The 18,687-nt window shown below is 37.6% G+C and overlaps 1 protein-coding gene across 1 annotated transcript; it reads left to right on the top strand.

The window, feature by feature from the left end:
- Positions 1–1,927: 1,927 nt before the first annotated feature.
- Positions 1,928–18,421, top strand: LOC141318806 (uncharacterized). Its single transcript, XM_073833217.1, has 4 exons — positions 1,928–2,065; positions 2,199–2,313; positions 15,624–16,851; positions 18,274–18,421. The coding sequence occupies exons 1-4, from the start codon at positions 1,928–1,930 to the stop codon at positions 18,419–18,421; spliced, it is 1,629 nt and encodes a 542-aa protein (XP_073689318.1).
- The last annotated feature ends 266 nt before the right edge of the window (positions 18,422–18,687 follow it).

Genomic DNA, 18,687 nt, shown 5'->3' with positions numbered 1-18,687 from the left:
ATTTCAACATCTTTGGATAATAACTCGAGGTTAGACACACTTTCGTCGCTGCTTCGTCCTAGTGCTAAGTTTGCTTTGCAATTGCAAAGTGCGGTAGGAAATGAACTTTGACGTGCACGCATGCTGCATGCTGATTGGCTGTTGTTGCATAGTTTTTGCTGTGTGATTGGCTCTTAGATTAATTCATATCGAGCAAAAAATGTCTAGAGCTTATCATCGTTATTAACATAAATTTGATCGCGATTCGATATGATATCGTTTATCGGCCCAGCCCTACTTCTCACTGTCCACTGTCACAGAGAACTCTCAGGCAAATGACTGCACTCGCAAAGACCCATCCAAATGTCCCCCCAAAGAGATAAAGTCTTTGAACAATCAGAGCTCACTCACGCCAAAACTGGAAAACAACAATAGACGATACTGAGGAGGTAAACTCACTGCAGAACAACATGAAACAACGTGTAGTAACACCCTTTTTGCCACAGGCTGACACTGTGACAGTATTTACCATAATTACGATAGCACTTGAAGGCAGCATATGTCCATTCAGTAGCAGACCAAAGACACAAACACAGCACAAGTACAAACATATCCTTTAATCTAAACATGCATTTAATTATGCCATACAATGAACAATAGAGTACCAATATGTCTTACCAAAATAAAATTGCACAAAGATAAAACCTGTACAGGTCAATATGAACTAGTAGGCAATCTACTGTACTGTATGTACTGCACTCTGTATTAAACAGTGTTTAAACACAACAGACCTCTTTTGTGTGTTAAATGACCATAAACGCAAAACATTCACAGGACATAGCCTTGTGAAATTTAACTCACATTTTCGACATTTCAAAACAGAACCAAACAAATCAGCAAGTTAGCATTTTAATACTTCATTAGTAAAGGAAGTAGTTGCCCTCGAGATTTCATGTCATATCATGGCTTTTTTTCAGGGCTAATGTTAACAGCACACTTATTAGAAAAAGACAGCAGGGTCTCATTTGCAGGATCAAACTTCAGGCATTTGTAGGTATCTGGGTTAACTATGTGGAGCTCTGCAATCGGAGCAGTCATCTTGGGTCCACGATCCACGCTGTTTACCTTGAAGGATTCTGTCATTGTACGGACACGGCTGAAGCTTTTTAGGACTTTCTTATATCTACGGATGACCTCAGCTGGCCCTTTGACTGAAAAGAAAAGAAAAAAAGACTTTATTATATATGCACAACTGTATGAAGAGTTATAGACAGACATCAGTAACTAAGCACCTCAAACAAACAGCAACCAACTTTTACACTACTACTGAATCAAAACAAGCTTATACTGCGTTCACACCATAACCACCAAACCGAAGCCTTTGGGAAGCGCTGTGAAGGGAGGTTAGAATGTTATGATTTGAAAGCTAGCTTGCTATTGCTAGCCTCTGAAAACCTCTCTGCACCTTTAAGGATTCAATACATTTATTTAAAATGAAAATTTTAAAATCTAAAATGCAAAATGTAAATTGATCAGAATGTAAAACTGAAGACCTGTGCTTTTACTACAGCTTTTGTTCAAAGAATATTTTAACAAAACTTTCAGCAATAATAATCTAAATTCTGGCCCACGAGACAAAGTACCACTTTGCCAGTGGTCAAGTAACTTCTAAATAAAGCAGACTCTACTTTAACTGTTATGTTATATATGCAACAAATTAACTTGCCAATATTGTTTACTTTCTTAACTAGTGCTACAACACAATCAAATTCAAGATTAAAAATTGTTTTGAAGATAATGTTTTACTATTAAATATGTATTTTTTACAGTGGTCTTTCAAATAACACCACAAGACAAATGTTTTTGCTGCTGTTGTTATCAGAAGTTGTTTTGTAACATGGTTATGTTCTGTATTTAATGTTCTAGACGCTTCAACCTGTGTTATAGCATGGGGTATTCACATCTGTCTGATGCAGAACTCGATGAAGTGGTTCAGGAGTTGGTTGGAGAAAACCAACAGATTGGATCAAATGCTGTTCGGGCCAGACTAACTGCTGCTGAGGGTGTTCGAGTGCAGAGAAGAAGAGTGAGAGAAAGTTTGGTTCTTGTGAAGTGCCATCCGGGGTAGAAGTGTGCACAGCCAGAGGATCGAGAGACTTTGGGGGGATCTTTGGCGGGGTATGACTAATGTTTACCACCAGCTTTTCTCCTTTCTTGAGGATGAAGGAGTAATTGATTGTAGCAATGAGCTTCACATGTGGGCATTACATCATGTTTACCTCCCCCGGATAAACGAGACATCCCTTGCTGCAGACTGTAGCGCGGTGACATCAGGTACCTACGTCACGTATGTGTTTACCGCGCATGCGCAAAGTGACGTATGGTCATTTGCATAGCGTGGTGACGTTAGGCGTTTTCGCGTCGTGTGTGACGTAATGCGTCATTAAAACGCATGCGCATACTTAACATAATACTCTTATAAAATGTAAAAGTAGCCTATTAAAAAAGAAGGGGAAAAAAAGAAGGGGAAAAAACAGTAATATGTACAAATCCATGATTTTAACCATGTCTTTAGTTTATTTTGTAATATTTGTGTAGTATTATATACAAGGTATTAAGATTGTTGCACTTTATTTCACTGTGTATATTTTAACATTACTCTGCACCTAATATGTTTCTTTATTTTAACCTTTCCTCTGTCATGATTCTTGTTTATTTAGTATAATTATGGACATTTTTCTGTTGCTTTGGCAATTCTGCCTGTGGAATATTTAAGCCAATAAAGTAGTATTAAGTTAAATTGACTACATACAGTATATTTTCAGTGTCTACATCCCATTTTATGCATGGTGCCTCCAAAAAACCAAACTGATAACAGTTTTTTTTATTAATTAAGGCAGGAAACAAATACAGAAAAAAGTTGACAGATTGTTTGCACATAATATACAAAGAAACAAATAATCATTATGTCAACTGAAATGACAGTGTAAGAATACAAGGTAAAGCATAAAAAAAAAAAAAAACAAAGGACAAAAACATAAAAACTTGAGGGTGAGACACCTAAGCGTTAAATACATTACACAAATCAAAGTCATTACAAAATGAAATAGTTCTTCTAGCTTTCTTATTCTGTGACAACGGAATAGTATTTAAATAAATTCTAAATTCTATTTTCTTCTAAAAAGAAAATGTGGTTTGTTCTTAGGAAACTTGCATTTATGATTGATGAAATTTACAAAGAAAATAAATTAAATTTATAACAAAAAAAGCATTCCTTTTAGTTGAGTCAGAATCATAATGTCCTAAATTAGTTCTTTAAAAGTAATAGGTACATCTTGCTGGATATTATTCTTATAATAAATAAACTAATATTTTCCCAGAGTTGTATAGTATACTGACACGTGCAAAATAAATGAAAAACAGTATTAAATTGACAAAATGAACATTTTGTATCAAACCTTATACTTCTGCATATAAAAATTAACAGGGTAAAATTTGTTAATTAGTTTGAAAGATACTTCTTTAACTTTGTTAGTAAGAAAAAACCTCTGTTGTAAGGACCATATTTTTTTCCAATTCAAATTTCTAAATAAACTATTCCAATAAGAAATGACAGACGACAAAGAAGAAACTTTTTCAATGAAAAGAGACCTTATTTTTTAATTTCTATCTTTTTTCATAGAAAAAAAAACATATTATACCTATAGTTGTCTCTAATGGGTCAGAAGAAGAAGCATTTTTAATAGGGGAGAAATTGCTATTTTTCATAATATCATAATAATTCCTGAAGTTATTGCTCCCATAACAATTGCATAATCCTTTGGACTAATCGGTATCTCATATTCTGAAATAAATTCTCTATAAGTCATTAATAAACCTCTGTTGTTAAATAACTGACTCACCAAAATCAAACCATTATTAAACCACTGACTAAGAAATAAAGATCTATTTTTATATAAAATATTTTGATTATTCCAAATAAAAAATCTATGGGGGGTAAAATTGTGTTTATATATTAAAGCCCAGGCCAAAAGTACCTGTTGGTGGAAATTTGAAAGCTTAACTGGAATTTTGGATATGTTATAATTGCACATCAACAAAAATGTAATACTTCCAACAAATGAAAATGCTTGCTGTGGAAAGATATACCAGATTGATTTTTTATTTTTCAAATACTGATTAAGCCAATTTATTTTAAAGGTAAAATTTAAAGAATTGAAATCTATAAAATTTAGGCCACCATTGTTATAAGGATTTAGTATAACAGACTTTTTCATATAATGCCATTTGTTTTTCCAGACAAAGTCTGTTAAAGTTCTATCAATCAATTTATATGTAGTCTTATCTACATACAGAGATGGGGCTGCATACGTGAGACGTGATAGCCCCTCAGCTTTAGTGAGCAAAACTCTTCCTGTGATCTTTTTTTTATTGCAAAGAACAAAACTAAATATAATTGTATTTACATATAGCCTATATTTGTTTTATATAATAATTAAAACTATAAACATGACACATGAGAACAAGAGAAAAAAACAAAAAATATTACATCTACTCGTTCTGAAATTCACCTCCATCACTGATAAAACAATCAACTGAGCAGTAGCCCTCAAAATCTTTGAAGGAATAAAATCCACGCAGGACTCCCCTTCTGCCATTGCCAACATACCCAGGTGGGCAGTCTTTAAATATTTCATGGCACCGTAGGCACTGAGTCAGTGAATAAGGCACCCGGAACTACAAAGTCCTTAGGAGGGGGTTTGGGTGGAGGACGTTCTTCTGGAAGGGGGGCCAGGAATGAAGTCCAGAATGGTGACAGAAATGTCCATGGAGGTGATGACGGAGGGAGGAGCCAAGGAGGTGACAGGAGGGGGCTGGAGCTGGAGGAGCCAGGTGAGACCCAGAACGCAGCCAAGATGGAATGCCACGGTGGAGCCGATGGAGGGAGGAGCCATGGTGGAGGAGAGGCTGACGACTCCATGGGGCCGACCGACGGAGGCGGAGCAGGTGGCGGGAGAGCCCGAGGCGGAGACGGAAAGCCGAAGATCTTGGGTGACACCGCGGATCCGGAGGGCCAAGGCGGAACCCAAGGCTCTGGCGACCAAGGCGGAGATGGAGATCCGCGGCGGAGCCGGAGCGACAGAGGGCCGAGGCTGTGCCCGCGGGAGGGAGGAGGTCCAATGAGCCGGTGGGACGGAGCGACGAGGCACAGCCGGAGGAGTATAGTCCTGAGGCGAAGGTGGGGCGACGACTGACCAGGGCGGAGCCGGAGGGGCGATGGAGCCCGGTGGAGCTGGTGGATCGACGGGCGACGGCGGAGACGAGGGAGCAGAGAGCCGGGGTGGAGCCGCAGGGTAGGAGGGCCGAGGTGGAGTCCAGGACTCTGAGGCTGGAGGCGATGGTGAGGGATCCTCCAGCCATGACACCGATGGAGACTGGCAGACCCGCGGCAAACCCACCGCACAGATAGTGGGCTGAGGGTGAGCAAGGGGACAGACAGTTGACAACGGGGATTCATGAAGGCTGGGCGGAACCAACGGAGATTCAGGACTAGGCAGAAGAGGGAGGGTGGGTGGGAAATCCAGGCAGATAGGTATTTCCATGACACAGTCAATAACATCCCCATAATCTTGTTCCAGCTCACCCTCAGTGAAGGTGCAGTGGGCAGGGCTCTCTACCGCCCCTTCTTGCTCAGCGCAGCACTCCACCGTCGCAGATGTAGTGGCCGGCTCTCGCACCTGGTCGGATTTTATGACCCCATCGGCGCTCCACACTGCTGTCGCTCCGGGCTCGGGCTTCCCGTCTACGATGGGCTCATAATCCGCGGGTCAGGGTGGCTGGCTGGGCTCTGGGTCTGGAGTGACACTGGCGAGATTCTCCGTGGAACAGGCGGGAAACGAGGATCGGTTTCTCGCCAGTGTCCACTCCACAAACGAGGCAAAGTTCGCTCGAGGGCCGTCCTCGGACGACGGCGCTCTGCAAGACGCATTGAGGCTGGCGTCATAGAACGCACAGTCGTCCGGGTAGCTGGTGGTATGAGCTACGAGTTGTAACATTAACGTGTATCCCTCGAGCGGTAATTCCCCCTGCTTCAGCCGTAGCAGGATGAATTCTGGTTGGAGGAAGGGATCCATGGGGGAAACACACTACGGAAACAAAAGACTGGAGAAAACGAACGGAAAACAAAACGGAGGTGAACACGCAAAAAAAAACTGTATAGGTCGGTCTTTCTGTCACGCTGTAGGCAGGAACACACAAACAACGACGTAGTAAAAAACGACATTTAATAAATCCAATGGGAACAGGCAGACACAGGAACATGGAGTGGAAACATCAGGATAACATCAAAGACCGACAAGAGTACAGGGGAAAACACACACCTTAAATAGACAGACTAATCACAAACACAGGTGCAGACGATGAGGGAGAAACCAAAACACACTGAACTGCGGGGGAGAATGGGAGAAACCAACAAAAAGTCCAGGGTTGTGACAACTATACAACTCTGGGAAAATATTGGTTTATTTATTAAGAATAATATCCAGCGAGATGTACCTTTTACTAGAACTAATTTTGATTATGATTCTGACTCAACTAAAAGGAATGCTTGTTTTGTTATAAATTTAATTTATTTTCTTTGTAAATTGTATATTCATAAATGCAAGTTTCCTAACAACAAACCACATTTTCTTTCTTTCTTTTTTTTTTTAAAGAATTTAGAATTTATTTAAATACTATTTCGTTGTCACAGAATAAGAAAGCTAGAAGAACTATTTCATTTTGTAATGACTTTGATTTGTGTAATGTATTTAACGCTTAGGTGTCTCACCCTCAAGTTTTTATGTTTTTGTCCTTTGTTTTTTTTTCTTCCATGCTTTACCTTGTATTCTTACACTGTCATTTCAGTTGACATAATGCATATATTTGTTTCTTTGTATATTATGTGCAAACAATCTGTCAACTCTTTTGTGTATTTGTTTCCTGCATTAATAATAATAAAAAAAAAAAAAGATCACTGTTATCAGTTTGGTTTTTGTAGGCACTCTGCATAAAATGGGATGTAGACACTGAAAATATACTGTATGTAGTCAATTTAACTTAATACTACTTTATTGGCTTAAATATTCCACAGGCAGAATTGCCAAAGCAACAGAAAAATGTCCATAATTATGCTAAATAAACAAGAATCATGACAGAGGAAAGGTTAAAATAAAGAAACATATTAGGTGCAGAGTAATGTTAAAATATACACAGTGAAATAAAGTGCAACAATCTTAATACCTTGTATATAATACTACACAAATATTACAAAATAAAATCATGGATTTGTACATATTACTGTTTTTCCCCCTTCTTTTTTAATAGGCTACTTTTACATTTTATAAGAGTATTATGTTAAGCATGCGCATGCGTTTAAATGACGCATCACGTCACACACGACGCGAAAACGCCTAACGTCACCATGCTATGCAAATTACACAGGCATACCATACGTCACTTACGTAGGTACCTGATGTCACCGCGCTACAGTCTGCAGCGAGGAGTACTTGGGATAAACAGAAACCTGGAAGTTTTCAGGCAAGAATGGAACAACAATGGATTGCGAACTGCTGGACACCACACACCATATCAACTTTTTGTCAGGGGTTCTCCTGATAGGCAAACACAGCCACTCACTGCCATGACAGAGATATTTGGACACAGTCATGGACCCATCAAGATGGTGCAGCTGCTACACTTCCTGATCTCAGTTGGCGGGAGGTTGTAACGGTTCCTGCTAACCAATTCAGGCGCACACAGGCAACAACTACAGGATGTAGACATTCTTGAAGGACCTGTTGGTAGTCCAGCTATTGATATCCTGCAAACTGTAATTACCATTCTTGAACAGTAGATTTTCACCATTCCTGCTATTGTGTCTTCTGGGCTTAATACATCTGTTGTTTTAATCCATCTCCTTTGTCCACTTTAGACCGCTTCTGTCCTGATTTTTTCAAGGGGAGGGTTTATGCAATACGAGGGCTTTTCAAATACAGTACATGTACATTTACATTTAGTCATTAAGCTGATGCTTTTATCCAAAGCGACTTACAAGTGAGGTTCACAAAGAAACAGGCAGTACAAGAGGAAACAAAGCATACATAGGTGGTTAATTTCACTAGGACAAGTATTATTGCACAGTATGCACAGATAAGCGCAAATAAGGAATTTTTTAAAAGGAAAGAATTAGGAGGTAAGGACATATTTCTTTATTTTGTTCAAATGGGCAAAATAAGAGCATACAATGTACATATGAATGCACACAGAGATCAGCATTTTCTTACAGCTGCCAGACCACACAGAACACTTTGAGCGTGTGTTAGAAATCTGAAATGGTGAGGAAGCATAGTTCTTGGTATGTTTTTGTCTTTAAAACAAAATTTTAGGTGTTAGCCGGCAAAGTTTAAATCCTGTCAGACTAAGAATGTTCATGCATTATGGCTGAAGGCAGAGAACAGGCGTCTCTTGTGGCTGTTTGAACACATTCAACTACATGAGTGCCAACACTATGAACACTATGAATATTTTTGTTACAGACTTAACATAACATAAACCTTATAACATAGACGATAAATATTTTTTAAAACAGATAAGGTATTTATTTCACATATATTAATGTATTAATCATTGGTTGTACATTTATCCATTATAACATTTATTAAAATAAGATAAGAAATAAAAGCATATGTTAAAAAAAAAAAGATTACTTATACTCGAATATTCTACTGATGGAACAATACAGTTGAAAACATTGAACACAGCTAAGTTATACAATTAAATTTATTAATTCAATATATTAATGTATTGCATGCCAATTTAAGATTTAAAGCATAATGTTTTAATGCTAGAAAACCAATGGTGTTACGGAGGGAATGCTCAGTAATGTGAAGAAAACTTTCACTAATAAACAATACCTATTTAATAAATATACCTAGATATATATAAATGTAAGATGCAGATATTTATGTGTGTGGGCTACACAAGAAAAGGACAAATGAACAGAAACAGCCTTGCACGACCATTATTTCCCCAAATAAACCCTCAACTGTTGTCTAGGCAACACCTCATGTGCTTTGTGATGACAGGCCCCACAGAACTGAGGGGCGGGGTGAGCAGAGGTTCATTTCATTTAAAGGGCCAGGTACTGATATCGCTTGCTGAGAACAGAGGCCTTTTTTTTACCATGTAAAATGAGTGTTTTTACACTACCATTGAGAATTTTTAATCAAAGTATATTACAAACTTTTCATTTGGACCCTAAAGCATCATATAAACTTGTGGAAAATGGGCATCCGATGACCCTTTAATGTACTAAGAGAAGAGAGCACTGGGCAACCTGACCCCTGAGGTTCCTTATGGGTGCAAATGGAGACAGGTCTGGCTGGTAGCACCTCATTAGTGGCCATGTGATTCTCCAAGTTAGACAAGACTACAGCTATATATATGCATCTATAACTACAAAATTAAATAAATGTTAAATGAACATAAAAAAACAACAACTGTGGACATAAACGTCATAAACACATGATTGAATAAATGAAAGAATGAATGAATACATTTGGAAAATGTAATAATATGTAATTAATATTATTAATATTACATTTTGTAAATATTTGAAAAAAAAAAACTTTTTTCATTTCATTCCATAAATATACTTTAATGTGTTTTTAACCAATAGAAAAACTCTTTAATACCTCTGACATAAGTTTTATTGTTCATATGTGTTTCCCTGTAAATATCAGGGCACTTTTTGGATCACAGACAGAGAATCGCGTGAACAGGACTTTTATTTTTTTATGTAAAAAAAAAAAAAGTGACGTCATAGGGTTGCGGCGCGCTCCTGCATCAGTGAATGGTTTCAGTTGAAGAAAGGTCTGTACTTTTAATCATTTAAAGTGTTTAAATTCTAGTGATGTATGTCTCGAGACCGGTCTTGGTCTCGAGACCGGTCTCGAGACCACTTTTACGTGGTCTCGGTCTTGTCACGGCCTTGACGGTCTTTGGTCTTGGTCTTGTCTTGGTCTCGTACCTCTCGGTCTTGTCAAGGTCTCGCTGTCGCAGACCGTCACAGTGGTCGGAGATTTAGCAGTACTACACGCTCAAAAAAAAACCTACACGCTCTAGAATCTTTGGTATCCACGACAACACAACATTTGATAATGCAACAGTAATATTTTGCGCCCTTGAAATCAAATGCAACCAATCACATGCATGTTTTTTTTTTTTTTTTGCGATAGCCGTTGGCGCTCATCCATATAATGTTATGCCCTCTATATTAACAGTCAATGGTTATGCCTCAGTGTACGGAGCCCCTTACGTCACCTGTAGAAGAAAAATAATTAATCCGTGGGGACGGTTTTGCAATTCGTTCCCTCAGTTTATAAACCGTACTCACGAATTCTTAAACTGTTCCCTCGGTTTAACAATTTGTGACCACGGATTAACAAACCGTGCGCTCAGATTTTGTAAACCGTACCCTCGGATTTTAAATCCGTTCCCACGAATTAATAATCCGTGCGCACGCTTTAGCAATCCGTTCCCACAGTTTGTAAACTGCTCTCATGGATTTGTGGCCCCGCCCCCAAATTCAACCAGGACACCTGTTTAGGTGCCAAATGCATTGTATTGCATTTATTAAACTTTATTTTCTCATAGTAGGCTATATGAGACTATGCAACACTGACAAAACAGAGTTTTTAGCTTTATTATATATTAATCACCAATATATTAGCTGCTAAAACACCACACCTGCTGTGTTTTATCCTATTGGTTATTAATGTAAAATAAACGCTAAAAAGAAGAATGTTTTGTAAGTGCTGATCATGGTAAATTAACGAAATAAATAATGTACAGGTTATGTTGTCATTACTTTGCTCTTAAACTAAATGCAGTGTAATATATTATATATTTAATAATTACATTAACAGTGAACAAGCATCTAACTCTGGGTGAAAAGCTTATCATAAAATCGCCAAAATTCTACATGTTAAGAATGAATAGTACACAAACACATTTGGGCACTTATTTAGCCTATAAATTAAAATAATAATAATAATTACTATTTTAAGTATTATGACGTAAAAAGCTTATAGCCTACTACTGTTTCTCAGCTATTAAAATAGTTCAGTTTTGCATGAAATGACAAAGTGAATTTATTTCGTTTCGTTTTTTTAATAAGTTAATTTAGAAAAATGTTTGGAGCATTTTTTTGTTCGTTCAATATAAGTTTTTGTTTTTTAAAGTAAGGACAAGGCGGCCAGCGGCAGAGAATGAGTTCATTATAGCCTGTTTGATCAGTTTTGCCTTCTCAAATCATCACAACTTGCTGACAATAAAATCTATAGGCCAAGCATGAAACAATGTTAATTTCAACAATAAACTAATATAAATGTGTATATATTTACCGCCTGCATTTTATCCTATTGCCAATTAATTAATTAATTGTTTTATGATTTCATTAAGTAATAATCAGTCATGTGACGTGACTGATGCCAAACTCGTGCACATTACATATGGACGTGGCTTTGTATCAAAGGTAAAAAATGATATAAATACTGTTCAGTTTCTCTCAAAAACCGATCGTTTCGTGTCTTAAGACATCAATATATCGTCACGAGTCGCAGGGTGTAATTTGGATTTGTCTGTGCATGTTTTTGTTTACTTTTAAAGGTCTGGTGCCCATCCACACCCATGATAAGGCTGGCAGACAGCACCGGTTTTCATTAAAAATCTTCGTTTGTATTCTTCTGAGGAAACAAAGTAACCTACATCTTGGATGCATTGGGGGTAAGCAGATAAACATCAAATTTTCATTTTTGGGTGAACTATCCCTTTAATATAAAATAAAGCTAAAAAACTCTGTTTTGTCAGTGTTGCATAGTCTCATATAGCCTACTGAGTGTCCTGGTTGAATTTGGGGGCGGGGCCACAAATCCGTGAGAGCAGTTTACAAACTGTGGGAACGGATTGCGAAAGCGTGCGCACGGATTATGAATTTGTGGGTACGGTTTACAAAATCTGAGCGCACGGATTGGAAATTCGTGGGCACGGTTTGTTAATCCGTGGGCACGAATTGTTAAACTGAGGGAACCGTTTAAGAATTCGTGAGAACGGTTTATAAATTGAGGGAACGAATTGCAAAACCGTCCCCACTGATTAATTATTTTTCTTCTACAGGTGACGTAAGGGGCTCCGTATCAGTGAGTGTAGCGTAGAGCGTAAAGAAGAGACAAGCACATATCCAGCAGCTAGTAGTGACAGTAGCCTATGTCAGCGAATTCTTGGATCATAAAATTTGCTTTCGTTGATCACAAAGAGTTCTTATGCACGCGATCTCATTTGTAAATGACAACGATTTCCAATGTCTATTAAACCTTTGAAAAAGTCTTACATTCAAATCTGTATTTGCACTGCCGCTAACAGAGAGAGCAGTCATCATGTTAATGTAAAAAAAAAACAGCTTCACAAACAGTCTTTTCAAATACCCAGTCATTCATATTATCACAGCAATATTATGATTAAAGGTCATAGTTTGGATATAAACACTGATGTGATGTCTATGGTAGAAATTAAAACAGAGCACGTCATCTTTTGAAAGTAATTGGCGCTTCAAATAACGTTTGTGTCGATTGCATTGTTTCGCCACTAGATGGAAACAACTGTTAAAAAATGTATTTGTCAATGAATAGAGATTGATTCAAAAATGCAGATTCATCCAGTGATGTTTTTGTGAGCATGTCATTTATTCATTTAAACCACTTTTTCATAAATTTAATATAAAAAATCGGTGTGTTAAACATATTCTATTTTAAATATAAATATTATGTATTAAATTATTAAGAATTCATTAAAATGAATTAAACACTTTTAAATAGACTGAAGCAATTAATATTTTGTCTCACATTATTTTGCTTAGTTTAGAATTGCGAGGAAATCATGATCTCTATTTAATCTCAAAAAAACTAAAACTGAAGCTAAACTATATAAAAACTAAATAGAAATGTGTTCACAAAATAGAAACTAAACTAAAACTAAAAAAATGTTAATGAAACTAATAAAAACTAAACTAAATTTTACTGAAAATTTGAAAACTATACCAAAATAAAACAAATTTTAAAAAGCTAAACTAAATTAACCTAGGGCTTCAACACTAGTCTGTTTTTTTTTTTTTTCCGGTCTCGACTTGGTATCGGTCTTGGTCTCGACTTGGTCTTGGTCTTGACATGGTCTGTCTTGGTCTTGGTCTTGGTCTTGTCTTGGTCTCGATACCTTCTGGTCTTGGTAGTGTCTTGGTCTCGGTTTAGGCGGTCTTGACTACAAGTCTATTAAATTCATACAACGCGTTCAGTCTATTATATGGTTTACAAGCGATTTAGACTGCATAATTATTGCGTGTAACATTGTTATATTTAATCTAATAATGAACGTTATTTTGTGAATAACGCGCCTCCACAGATCAGTCTGATTTCTCTCTCTGTAGTGATTCAGATCAGAAACACGAATTACAAACTCCGAGTCAATTGAGTCAGTTGATTCACAAAATGATTCACTGTTTCGAATCGCTGCCCGCTGAGAGACCTGCAGCTCAAAACAGAGTCAAAGCAACGAGAACAAACAATTGCAAACGTTTTTGTTGTTGTAATGACAATCTTAAAATAAAATAGCGATTTTTGTACAATATGCCTCAATTAAATGTAATATACTCATCATTAAATGTTGAAGTTGAAGTTTTGAGTTTTTGTCTAATCAGATCATTTAAGTCCATTAACTATTGCTCTGACTCCCTTACTAGTGCACTATTACTGAACTAGAGCTGATTGAGATGCATGCAAATTTTTTTTCCTGTTAATAATTGTCATCTTAAACAGGACAAAGTTTCCAAACACGGAAGAAAAAAAAAAAACTTCTGGTTCGGCAACTGAGATCCATGCAACATAAAGATGGTGTTTATTAAAGAGGAGAGTGAAGACATGAAGATTGAAGAAACATTGAGAGTCAAACATGAAGATACTGAGGAACAAACAGGTTGGTTTTCATTCTCAACGCTGAACTATCCTATGAACTGTCCTCTACATTTTCTCAATTAATTTGTCTTTGGCAGGGGTTTTTCTACAGTTTGCCCTCTTGCAGATTTCTTTTTTCTTTTTTTTTCTTTTTTTTTGAAAGGATTTCAGCTTCATAGAGTTCTCTAAAAGACCATTTTTCACTCATAGTGCTCTGATTTAAAAACAGCATTTAAAGAATTGTGTGAAATCAAATATTTATATGTTAATATTCACTGCTAGGATTGAGTAAGATTTTCATATGAAATAGGTAAATAAGGGTTGTGTGCATGTGGTCTAACCTGCTCAGATGTAATGATTACGTATGTGAAATAAAGTCTGGTCGTAGCTTTCACTCGACTAGTTCTGCCGCCTTAATAGTTCAATGAATGTTAGTTTATGAGAAGAGTCAACTAATATTTTATTAGTTGGTCAGTCACAGAAAAAAAATTGTCCATGTCAAAAAACGTTAAAGAGATCATTAACATCTAGGACAAATTCCAGTATATCAGGCAGGAAAAAAAAAACACTCGCCTATCATTCATCAAGCTCACATCTGGCTTATCGTTTGAAAGTGAAGCATGTAAATAAGCAGCGGACCGCTTCATCTGGTGACTCACGCTGGACTGAGACACACACCAGTTTATCAGCCGCCTCAGTATTTAAGCTGCTTTTTATAACATATAGTTATAATATACTATATAATCTTGTCCTGGCTGGTCAAATGCTGGGGTTGTGTGATGTTTGTTTCAGAGAGGGGTGTTAGGGGTGGGTTTTACAGTAAGGCTGGTCTGACAGTGGAAGTGCTGTTTGATTTTGGGCTCGCGGTTTGAAGTGCAAAGCCGTTGACCCTGTCCAGCTCATTGTTAGCCCTGGTACGCACTGGCCCAAACTGGCTATTGTCAACATGAGTGTTAAAGGAACTCTCTGCTTTTTTTTTTTGGAAAAGGCTCATTCTCCAACTCCCTCTTAAAGGGATGGTTCGGAGTAGAATTGACTTCATTGCTATGCACTCTGAAGCCCATGTAAATACCCCTTCCGAAGTTTTTTTTTTTACCTTAGTCGAACATTTATGGAGATATTAGAGTTTTTCGAATTGCTTGTTACAGCAGTAGACGGTACATGTAGTGTATCTCGTAAATTGCACCTCCCTTTTGCAGCCAGTCTCTAGCGGCCAGTCAGTGAATTGCAGTTTAAGCCACTTCCGTGTTGGTTTCAATTGAGAGAGCGGGAGGTTGCAGCTTGAAGACACTGCAGGCAGGGGCGTGAAGTAAATTTCAAAGGGTTTCCAGTGATCAGGGAACAATGAATACTGTGTAGGGACCATGTCAGTTGGAACACAGTTCATGCACAGAGCTCAATTCTAATGAGCTGATTATCAGAGTCAGGTGTGTTATCTAAGAGAGACATGCAAAATATGCAGAGCAGGTGGAGCGTGAGGACTGGAATTGAGAACCGCTGGCTTAGGGCATATAGGATTTAGTTGTGTGTTAGTTTTGACACTTTACATGTTTGAATGTCTTTAAACTGGGGTTAACTTTTACTGGTCTTTTTTCACTTTAGACCTGATGGCACTGAAAGCGGAGAGTCAAGAACTGAATGAAAAGGAAGAGAAAGATTATGATTTCATAAATGGAGAAACATTTTTTAGTTGTTCACAGACTGAAACGACTTCCTCAAGAAAAAAGACTCGAAAGAAAGGAAGAAGTTATTTTACCTGCCAACAGTGCGGAAAGTGTTTCAGTCAAAGAGGAAGTATTAAAAGACACATGAGAGTTCACACCGGAGAGAAACCTTATGCCTGCGAACAATGTGGAAAGCATTTCGGTCTTAGAAAAAGTCTTAAATGGCATTTTATGATTCACACTGGAGAGAAGCCTTATGTCTGTCAACAGTGTGGAAAGGGTTTTACTCGATCTGGAAAGCTGAAAGTCCACATGAGAGTTCACACTGGAGAGAAACCTTATGTCTGCAAACAGTGTGGAAAGAGTTTCAGTCTTAGAAAAAATCTTAAAAGGCATTTTATGATTCACACTGGAGAGAAGCCTAACACATGCCAGCAGTGTGGAAAGAGTTTCACTCAACCTGGACACCTGAGAGTCCACATGAGAATTCACACTGGAGAGAAGCCTTACATCTGCCAACAGTGTGGAAAGAGTTTCACTCAACTTGGACACCTGGGAGTCCACATGAGAGTTCACACCGGAGAGAAGCCTTATGTCTGCCAACAGTGTGGAAAGGGTTTTACTCGATCTGGAAAGCTGAAAGTCCACATGAGAGTTCACACTGGAGAGAAACCTTATGTCTGCGAACAGTGTGGAATGCATTTCAATCATAGGCTGAATCTTGAAAGACATGTTTCAATTCACACTAGAGAAAAGCCTTTCATATGCCAACAGTGTGGTAAGAGTTACACTCAAAATGGAAGCCTTACCAGACACATGAAAATTCACGAACAGCCTTATATGTGTGATCAGTGTGGAAAGAGTTTTGATCAACATGAAGACTTTGAAGTCCATAAGAGAGCTCATGAAGAGAGTCCTTACTCATGCTCTGAGTGTGGAAAGAGTTTCAGTCAAAAATGGTTCTTTAAAGACCACAGGAGAATTCACTCTGGAGAGCAACCCTACACATGCCCTCAGTGCGGAAAGAGGTTTAATTATAAGCATCACCTTCAAGACCACATAAGAGTTCACACTGGAGAAAAGCCTTTCACCTGCAAACAATGTGGAAGAAGTTTCAACCGAAAAGGAACTCTTAACAGACACATGAGAGTTCACTCTGGAGAAAAGTCAGCTAGATGTGATCACTCCTTTACGAAAATTAACAATGTTTTTTTTCGTAGTAACCATGGTTTAACTATGGTTTTAGTAATAAAACCATTTTAACTATAAAATAAACCATGGTTCTACCACAGTAACCATAGTAAAACTATAGTTTTTTGAAGTAAAACCATAGTAACTCCAAAATAAACCATGGTTTTACTACAGTAATAGTAGTTAAGCCATGTTTTTTTTATAGTAAAACAATAGTAACTACAAAAGAACTATGGTTTTACCACAGTATCGACAGTGAAACAATAGCAATGATGAAATGAACCATCTATAGCATAACTGTGTTAAAATAAAAAAAATGATGTACTATAATATGTGTGCTTATACTTTTTACCCGGAAGAAATAAATAAGCATGATTTTGTAAAGGAAAAAAATGAATACATACATATATAAAATAATGGCTTTAGCTGCTCTTCCTCTTTCACATCCGAATTGTTTTGCTTCCTGGGGATTGAGTTGGTTTTGCAGACCCATCTCCTTAATTTCCCAAACATACAAAAAAATACATAAACAGTGTTTGATACTTTACCAGAAGCACATAACACACTCAACACTTCTTCAAACACTTTCTTGTGAAGACCTTATCCCTCTTTATATGGAGCCAAATAAACCAAAATGTCACATCTGTCCATTGAATAAAAAAAACCCATCATACTATGTTTATCATAAAGAACAGGCTTTTTTATTATTAAACCACTATGCTTTTTTTTTGTTCTGTATTTTTATGATGTTTTTGCAACCTGGTCATTTGGCAATACATATACATAATTTACATAAGCAATAACAATGTGTATACAGTTGTAAGTCCACATGAAGTGCCACGTCTCCTATAGATCACAGCACCTCCCAAGAACCTCACAGCAGACAACATCGAAACAACAATACACATTGTTCTAAAAAAAGACAAAATCCTATTAAAAAAAGTGCACCATCTGAAACAGTCATTCAAGGAATGTATGCATCATTACAAGGCAGGTACAGGAAGTATAACTGCTATACTTATTATTTCTGTTATTTAACATGTTTTGTTATATTTGTTTAATTTAATCATGAATATTGAGTGTCGATGTTAACTAGGAACTAAAGTACATTTTGCGTTGCACTCAGACATTTTAAAAAAGGTGCAACAGGAAAACCATATATTTTGGTCAGAAATGATTCTCTGTGTGTGTATTACCAAAGTTACTCGCGTTTTGAGTGAAGAAGTAAAGAAGATGTTTTCATTTTGTTTTTGAACCGGGTATTTTCAAGTGAACTCATTCCCTCTTGGTTATATGCAGCCAGCGAGGTATGTGTGTTACGTTTGTATTTCCCGAGTGTATTTGTATTTACCTCTTTATAGTGTATGTGAACAAATCTTTACATTGTCATACTGTAGTTTGACGGTGGATTTCATTGATGGTGAAAGTGATGTGAAGGATGACAAGAGCAATAAATCCATCAGTAACCAGAACCATGGTGTCGTTTATTTCCTGGAGGGAGTGATAGGAAGCACATCCTGCAACACAACCTTCCAGACAGAATGATACAGAACCATTTCAATGTGGAAAAATAAAGTTTGGAGGACCTTGAAGAAAAATTTGCCAAGAAGAGCATGTGACCGAAAAGACAAGAAAACAAAGTGCTTTCAAACCCACAAGTTCTAGTCGGCGCAGATAGGCGTGTGGTTAGCGCGCCGACATATAGCGCTGGTGCGCTCCGGGCGTCCCGGGTTCGAGTCCCGACTCGAGGACCTTTCCCGATCCCTCCCCTAATCTCTCTCCCACTTCGCTTCCTGTCCTGTCTGATCTTT

Source organism: Garra rufa, chromosome 1, assembly GCF_049309525.1.
Source record: "Garra rufa chromosome 1, GarRuf1.0, whole genome shotgun sequence".
In the NCBI taxonomy this organism is placed as follows: Eukaryota; Metazoa; Chordata; class Actinopteri; order Cypriniformes; family Cyprinidae; genus Garra; species Garra rufa.
The sequence above is the reverse complement of the archived record's forward strand: the minus strand, read 5'-3'. Positions and strand labels throughout refer to the sequence as shown.

Coding starts and splice junctions, on each gene's coding strand:
- LOC141318806 (XM_073833217.1), top strand. CDS start 1,928: ATGGGGTATTCACATCTGTCTGATGCAGAACTCGATGAAGTGGTTCAG. Junction 2,066..2,198: donor TTCGAGTGCAGAGAAGAAGA/GTGAGAGAAAGT, acceptor TCCTTTCTTGAG/GATGAAGGAGTAATTGATTG. Junction 16,852..18,273: donor AGAGTTCACTCTGGAGAAAA/GTCAGCTAGATG, acceptor GTCATACTGTAG/TTTGACGGTGGATTTCATTG.